The following is an 8,468-nucleotide window of genomic DNA, read 5'->3' as shown; positions in this document are numbered from 1 at the left end:
TCGTGTCCAGTCATTGAGCCGCTCTCGACTGTCAGTAGGCAGGGGTTTCGATTCCACAATTGCGTCATCAAGCTTTACGAAGGCAAGACTGAAAAATAGTCCCGTTTATCCTGGCACTATCACCTCGACAAAGAAGCTTCTGGATCACTGGCGGTCTATGCGAGTATACGTAGGCCAGACTAGCACCAGTACGCTTCTGGAAAGTCATGAACGTTCCAACCCGATAACGTTCCATGACCCCTTTAAATGGTCACAGAAACGTAATATTTTCATTTAGATCACATCTAAGCAAAGAAAGAAGTGCAAATATTACGTTTCCGTAACCACATCCAAGCAAAAAACTTGTTGTGTTGTTGTGCCGGCAGCCCGTAAACACTAGTCTAGAGTTTCTAGGCTGCCGGCAGAAAAGTCAAGAAAACAAATTTTAAAACGAATGAACACATTTCAAGATTGCACCTGGTGGCGGTCTGTGGAGCTCCGTTGAAATGCCGCCACGTCACGGGTCCATAAGAAACAGCCAGATTTCGCGGCGGTATGGCTCGCTCGGGGAGTTACTTAGTCCTGAATGTGACTTGGCGGAGGACGCTATCGAGTTTACTATGTTGTATCTGTTAAAGCTTACACAGTGCTTCCGTAACGTTCATTCCACCCCATCAAGATCGCCGTTCGTTGCAGACGATAGGTAGGAGCTTGATCCGAGGATGCGGAAACTTCTGCCAGACTGACCACACAATTTACCCTCCCCCCGGATGCGCTCTGAATAGGGAGACCGCGTTTCCCCCTCCGCTAAGCCCTCCGCAACGAAGAAGCTGCTACTGCGCATGCGCGCCGATGGCCTTGGCTGTAGACTTCCGGGTATCGTAGTGAGTTGCGGAGAGCGTTGCGGGACGTCAAAAACGATCTACGAAAACTCCCTATTGACGAGCTCAAGTATGGCAGCCAGTGAATAATAGCTAAGATACATAGCTTGCAGGTGTCGCTATTGCTGGGTACTGACTTTAGTACTAACAATTATTACTGGTTCTGTCGAGCTACTACTTCCGCAGTGTGAAATTAACATGGTGATCCGAACTCTTTCGGCACATAAAATACCTGTATAGCCGCAAATTATGTTACGCGCCAGCCTCGGAGATTAATACTAGGCGAGGTTGTCACGCGTTTACTCCACCAAGCGGCAGCGTTCGCAATTACAGTACCCTTGGCCGTGCAAAGCCCCTTGATGTCACCAGAGCGACAGGCATTGCGCTTTTCGCTGGCCGATTTTAAAGCGAGAGTTAGAGAGCTCGTGGTCACGTCGTTTCGTTTCCGTACGCCTTTTAAAGGACTACAGGCAGCATAGGCGAAAACTGCTTACAAGCAGCCAGGTAAAAAAATTGCTGAAGCTCAAGTGAAAACAAAATCAAGACGTTGAAAACACTGTAAGCAACCAACAATTTAATTGCGGCAATTCCACTGAGAGCAATACACAAAAATAAAATAAAATTAAGGAAGCGAAATTTTCGATTTTGTTTTGTTCCCATCAGGTATTCTCACTATGGAATATGCATAGGCTTCGATATTTTAGCTCTTCTGTTTGAGAAGTGTTTTGGCTTTATAGTGTGACTTGTCCTCAAAGCTTTTTGGCCTTCATCTGGAAAAGCTTTGAGTCAGCTGCATGAACTTATATTTCATTCCTACTCCCTCATTCCTCAACATACGCCTTTAAAATGTTTCATTTGACACCTGATTATGTTCTAATTAAATTTTTTTAATAAATTTCATAGCTTAAAGGACAATTACTGCCTTCTTAAAATCTTCCCAAGCAGGATTTTATGGATATATATTAGATATGCTACTCCCCCGGCAAGAAACTCGGCAATCCGGCTTTTTTTACGCTTCTACAGTCAACCGAAGTCGTGATAGCGCTGATGTAAAGGCATGACACGACGTGCACCAAGCCCAACTGACCGCCCTAAATTTTGACATAGGACATCAAACGGGAATATCTTTTCAGGGGTTGCCATGCTCCTTATGCTCATTTCTTTCTTTGTATTCATTGATGGCGTTTTGATCTCTGTTTTCGATGGTATTCGTTAAACTCTGTATCGCCTTAAACGGTTCGTCATCGAAACAGGCCGGCGGTTTCTTGTCCGCGGGCAGAGAATCGCAGACGAGCTGCAGAAGATTCGATTGCGCCATGGCCTGCTGCTCGTCCGTGTGAGCGCCGTTGACCAATACCCACGGCACGTAGCTGTGCGGTGGGTCCAGGCTCCACGTCGCCTTGCTCATCCTTTCCTGGAGCTCTATGCCCTTGAGTCCCGTAGCACACCTCTCTATCTTCTCCCAGTTGTGAGCCACGCCGTTGGCGCACAACTTGCCAACCTTGGCAGGTTCATTGGCGGTCGACATGCAAGTAACGAAGGCAAGGGTCACAAGGGTGTCGTTGAAGATCTGCGCGGCACAGGCCTGAACCACGTTGCCGAAGCACTCGTCCGGTCCATGCTGGCAGCTGTAGCTGGGTGTAGCCTTGGGCCAATTGGCATCGCGACGATGCTCGTCTGTATTCGGGCGCTCTTCTTCAAAGGCATTGCCAAAAGGAACAAGGTTAACGTCCATGTGGTACCCAACCAGCAGGTACGTTGGCCACAGCTGGGTCGTGATGAAACCGATGCTGTACGGGCAGAGTGACTCGTAGAAAACGTCGAGCCGGATTGTCTTTGGTACCTTGGAGAAGTCGTACGTTTTACCCTTGTGACGGAACTTGATAGAGCTTGCCGTTGTCAACAAGATCAGAAGGCTCAATACCGAAGTGCTCGAATGGAGAGCCATCGGTGATCAACTGACATCGGGTCCACGCATTACAGCTGATGATGCCAGTCAAGACGTCTTGTCCATGGTAATGATGGGCAGTTTAATGGGGCATGGTACGCTTGACTACATCTTCTGTATGATTTGGCCCAGGTGACCGTAAAGCCGGGGCTTGGTGCGGCAGCCTGGTGATGTTGGTGCCAGTGCGGATTGATATATTGCTCTAATATGATACAAAGCACTACAGACGCTTTTTTCACGTTTAAATAAGATATTTGTTTTCGATTAGGAAAATATATGAAGAAATATTGTATTGTCGCAAATATTTGAGGGTGAGAGATTTAGTAAGATCCTTTGTAGGAGGAACATGGCATCATTTTTTTTTATGCACTTCGCAACCCTTGTTGTAATGTTGAAGACGAAAAAGCAAAGCAAACAAGACATTCGTGTTTAGGCAGCGTAATACTGTCTGCCTTTGAGGTATGGCGGTACTGGTTTCGACTGTAGATAAGAAATTTAGCCAAGGCAGTACAACTGCTCGCAGTAGTAATAAACAAGAGTGAGATGGTCGATGGGTACGGGCAGGGCGAAAGATCAAACCTAATATCGGCGAGAGATTTCGGTGACCCCCTCGTATGGTTTCTTCTCGTGACGTCGTTACGCTGCGAACAGCAAGTTCGATGGTGTTTGTAACGTGCATAATGGAAGCTTTAAATCATAGCGCTCTGAAACCAAAACTGCCAACACCGTCAAAACTGAAGTTCTTACATTACTCTTATTTTCGTCGATGAGAAATCCTTTGCTGACGTCATAGTCAGCATTCGGCCAATCGGGGTAGGCCGACCACAGTGACGATTTCGATCGCTCACGTCGCCAATTGGCGAAATGAGCGATCGAAAGTGTCGCTGTGGTTGGCCCATCACAATTGGTCGAATGCTGACTATGACGTCAGCAAAGGATGTCTCATCGACGGAAATAAGAGGAATGTAAGAACTTCAAGTTGAAAAACAGCGCGACTAAGACGAGGACACAAAGAGACGAAGAGAACACAAGACAAAGCGCTGACTATCAACTGGTTTGTATTACACACTAAGGAAGAATGACAATGAAATGAAAAACATGGAGTCAAATGTTCGCGCGCTTGCTTGGCGCCTCGTGAAACATCTCCCTTTCTTCTTTTTTCTCCGATCGTAGATTGGTTTTCTTCTTTTTTTCTTCAGGAGCTTTTGTTACCCTGAATCCAAAAACTTCATCTCACTGGGAGTCAGAGTCACCGATGGTTGGCTCACACACGACCTGTTGTTCTTCGTGATGTTGTAGGCTTCTACCATCTCTCGACATGTTTGGTCGCGGTGTTGAAACAATATACTGGTGTTTTCGAAGCGTGGTTCGCAACCGCAATCTCTGCAATGCATCGCTAGATGTGAATTAGCGGTGTCCTTCAAGGAGCTATGGTGCTCTCTTAGTCGGATGTTTAAGCACCGCCCAGTCAGCGCGTGCCGCTGTCAAGCACGCGGCGCGCGGCACCATCTCAAATGCAGCTGAAAACGCTATCTAGATTATTTACAGCACACTACATCTTCTCCTCCCTTAACAGAAAAATAAATGTTGGATAATTTATTAGGGAAGAGAAGAAAACAGCTTACTCCTTAAAGAAAATACAGAGTTCACGCACACGCAAAAAGCCTACCAATCACGATAAGCGAAAAAAATGCGTGTGGGTGCCCCTCGCTCGCCGCGTTCCGTCAAACGCTGCCTCTTCGACGCGGTCGACCACGGCGACGTGAGACGCGAACTCGCCAAGGAGAGCGACGCACGGTTGGATCGCTTCCGCCGCCAGTACAACTTCGATCTGAGCACCGAGACGCCGCTGCCGGGACGTTACGACTGGAGTGATTCACCGGTGTCGACGACGACGGCGATTCAAGCTCGCGACGCCGTTGCTAGCGACGCCACCGAAGAGGTGCGACCGGCGGCAATAGCGTCGCAAGTGCCCGTCACCTCCGAGCGTCGCGAATCGGAAAGTCGACAAATTTCTATCACGGCATTCTTTCAGAGTCGCAAGAGGCGGTCGCAAGAGTCGGACAAGATGACGTCACCGGTGCCGTTGAAGGTCCTCCGCCAGCGGGCGCTGCGGCAGTTTCCGATGGGCGGCCAATGAACCACTGCCCCTGTACATAACGGAAGCACATCGTCGCTTTGGGAGAATTACGTGTGCAGAAAGAACAAGGAAGCAACGCTTAGCGGGGAGAATTGCTGCGGGTCGTCGTCTTGCTTGCGGATGGATGGCTCGCTTCTTCGGTCACCCGGTTCTCGTGTTTCAAGATGGCGGCGAAAAGAAGACCCCCCCCCCCCCTCCCCCCAGGTCCAAGTGGCGTCCGCGAATATACTAGTCTGTCTGTCTGTGGGGATACCACTCTATATGGATTTTGAACGAGAGAGAGAGAGAGTACGCGGGAGAGTAGAATTGAGATGAACAGAACGTTTTGAAAAATGTGAAAATATTATACTCCGAAATGTCTATAGACGCTTTACACACGCGCCAAATTACAGCCGCCATTGCTGACCTTCTCTTGCCTTACCAAGATGCCGAGCAACTGAAACGGTAGTTGACGATCCTCTACAAAGGCCGATGCTTTAGAAAAGGACACAGTTGAATCTAATGTGGCAATAGCCTGTTCTGCCATGGTAATGATGAAGTGAAATAAACGGAATAAGAGGAAACAAAAACTGAAGGTCACTTATGGCGGCGTCCATGCACAGCTGCTGCAAAGCGTCTATATCAAATGGTATCTGTTTCAATAGACTCTTTTCCGAGAGTGCGCGCCATCTACTAGCGACTGGGCCAGTTACCCGGGAAACGAGACGAAAGAGGGAGAGAGAGAGAGAGAAAAAAAAAACCTTGAACGCGAGAGAAGCAGGCGAAATAAAAGGGCACAGGGAAAGCGGAAGATGACAACTGAACGCGTAGCACTCGCCTAGCGAGAGAAAGAGGGGATGTTTTCCGTTATTTAATTACTATGAATTAATTATATTCTTCTTATGATCTCAGGGCTCCCTAACGGTAGGTGTATGTTCAGTGGGAGGGAGTCCGCACACATTTATTATGCTAATATTATGTATTGTCGTCTTCTAGCTGGCGATTTTTTTTTTCTCTTTGTGTACCTGAAGTAAAGTAGGTATCGCTTGTCTCTTTTTTTTTTCGGAGTTTCGATCAAGACTGCTTGTATTTACAATATCTACATCAATCAGCGCGTGCCGCTGTCAAGCACGCGGCGCGCGGCACCATCTCAAATGCAGCTGAAAACGCCATCTAGATTATTTACAGCACACTACAGAACTCTCACCAACTCGCCCAATTATCTATCCTTATGAAGAACTTCAATTTTGACGGTGTTGGCAGCGTTGCTTTGAGAACAGTATAATTTCAGGCTTCCACCATCCCCATTACAAACACCATCGAACTTGTTATTCACAAGGTAATGACGTCACGAAAGGTAAACGAACGAGGGCGCCACCGAAACATCTCGCCGCTAATAGGGAGTATTCGCTGGTGGCCATAGCTGTGTGCGCGGTTGCTGAGCGCGTGCTGACGGCGAGCTTCCGCAGTTCTTTTGCGACGTGCGTCCAGCACCACCGATATTGCCGGTCTTAGCAGGCTATTAATGTGAGCTCGTTCTGAGCATGCGCTCTAAACATCGTCCTCAAATATGGCGTCCAGTAAATACCCCCTATACTCTGTTTCACTTTAAGTATGAGCGTAGGAGAAGCTACAAGAGCGAGTTCCGGGCTTTCAGCGTCCCTGCCAAGCACGCACGCTCCTGCAGTGCAAACACTGTTTAGGGCCATATGCTCGCGCAAGTAGCTTCGGCTTCGCTTGCGCTTAAAGTGAAAGGGAGTATAGGAGGTATTCACTGGACGCCATATTTGAGGGCGATGTTTAGAGCGCATGCTCAGAACGAGCTCACATTAATAGCCTGCTAAGACCGGCAACCTTGATGGTGCTAAATGCACGCTCCAAAATAACTGCGGAAGCTCGGCGTTAGCACGCGCTCAGCAGCAGCGCACACCACTATGGCCACCAGTAAATTGGCGACGTGTGCGACCGAAAGCGTCGCTGTGGTCGGCCTTCCACGATTGGCCCAAAAGCTGACTATGACGTCGGAAAGGGTATACCATCGACGGAAATAAGAGGAATGAAAGAACTTTAATTTCGACGGTGTTGGCAGTGTTGCTTTGAGAGCGCAATGATTTCAGGCTTCCACCATGCTATTTACAAACACCATCGAACTTGTTGTTCGCAAGGTAATGACGTCACAAGGGGGAACCATAGGAGGGCGCCACCGAAACATCTCGCCGCTAATACTCCCGATAGGCAGGTTGTCCGGCAGTTTGATACATTAGACCCATGTTACGGATAAAAAGACAGGACGCGGGATGGCCAAAGAACCCGTTTTAAGGGCGAAGCTCCTATAGGGTCTAGCCTTGCCCGTCCGTCCGTCCATCCGTCCGTCCGTCCGGCGTCCATGCTCACATAAAAAGAAAAAAATGTTCGCCCATTCGACAGGATTCGAACCTGTGCGGGGAGACCCCAATGGATTTCTAGTCCATCGCCTTACGCACTTGGCCACGACTGCGGGACGAGTAGGGGGCTCTGAGATGTGGTAGTAAGTCAAGAGCTGGGGTTTCTGTCATGGATGAAACGTTGCATGTAGCCGCTCAACGTCTATAAAGGAAAGGGCGCTGCGGTCAAATGCGTATATAAGTCGAAACGCAACCCGGAACTCAGCACTACCTATGAGCAATAAAAAAATCAGCACCATCAGCCATACCTATGAACAATAAAATCAGTATCATCAGCACCACCAGTGCTTCGCCCGAATGAACATCATTCACCACGTGGAGATGCGGTCATTTTTTTCATGTAAGGCTCGTCAAATTATGAGGCATGGAGAAATGCAACCTTCTGCGTTAAGTCCTTATATCGAACTCTTTTTGTTCGCCTTCCGCCCATTGAAAAGCATGCGGGAAGGGCCTTAGAACGCACCTGGTGTTACTGCGCCGCAGCGTTCTTCTGAAACGAAAAGTTCGTCTGCTTTCCTCGCCGTCACCATGGCAACGAACGCCGAATGAATGGAAGCACGCACGGTACCACCCCGTGAAGCCAGCAACAGCTGACGCCATTTTACGAACGCCGTCTGCTAGACAAAGCCGAACGCGGTGTGTCAGATCGGCCGCCTTCGCCGGTGCGCCTTTGCCAAAGACGACGAAGCTGAGACACGCCGACGGTGATTGAGCAAGCAACAGCACCACGGGACGACTGCAACGGGGGCATTTATTGGGATCAAAGGCGCGAAATAAATAAGAACAATTTTTATTTGAATCATAACGTGCGATATCCAAGTTGGGGGCCACAAAACTTTGCTGGGTCTTTCCAGTGAACTTTTTACAGAGACACCGGGTGCCGCGTTCAGAAAACCGCTCCGTTTGCAAAATATGGGGGCCCTGAAAAGGGCCGTTTAGACCGCTACCAGTACCTATAACTGACGTAACGAACACTTGACAAGCGGTTGACGCATAAGTCGTCTTTATGCACGCAGGCGGGCGACGGGCTTAGCGCAGTGGATCACTCGAAGTCACCGGTACCGTCAGAATCCTCGTCCTCCGCACAATAGGGAAGG

General features: G+C 48.7%; 1 protein-coding gene across 1 annotated transcript; it reads right to left on the bottom strand.

The window, feature by feature from the left end:
• Positions 1-1,989: 1,989 nt before the first annotated feature.
• Positions 1,990-2,808, bottom strand: LOC8052170 (gamma-interferon-inducible lysosomal thiol reductase-like). The gene has a single exon (XM_002434055.2). It carries the CDS (start codon positions 2,806-2,808, stop codon positions 1,990-1,992), a length of 819 nt encoding a protein of 272 aa, XP_002434100.1.
• Between the last annotated feature and the right edge of the window lie 5,660 nt (positions 2,809-8,468).

This window comes from Ixodes scapularis, unplaced genomic scaffold (assembly GCF_016920785.2).
Source record: "Ixodes scapularis isolate PalLabHiFi unplaced genomic scaffold, ASM1692078v2 PGA_scaffold12__126_contigs__length_90152505, whole genome shotgun sequence".
NCBI lineage: Eukaryota > Metazoa > Arthropoda > Arachnida > Ixodida > Ixodidae > Ixodes > Ixodes scapularis.
The sequence above is the reverse complement of the archived record's forward strand: the minus strand, read 5'-3'. Positions and strand labels throughout refer to the sequence as shown.

What these genes read in the sequence shown, in the direction of transcription:
- LOC8052170 (XM_002434055.2), bottom strand. Translation starts at nt 2,808, where the DNA reads ATGGCTCTCCATTCGAGCACTTCGGTATTGAGCCTTCTGATCTTGTTG.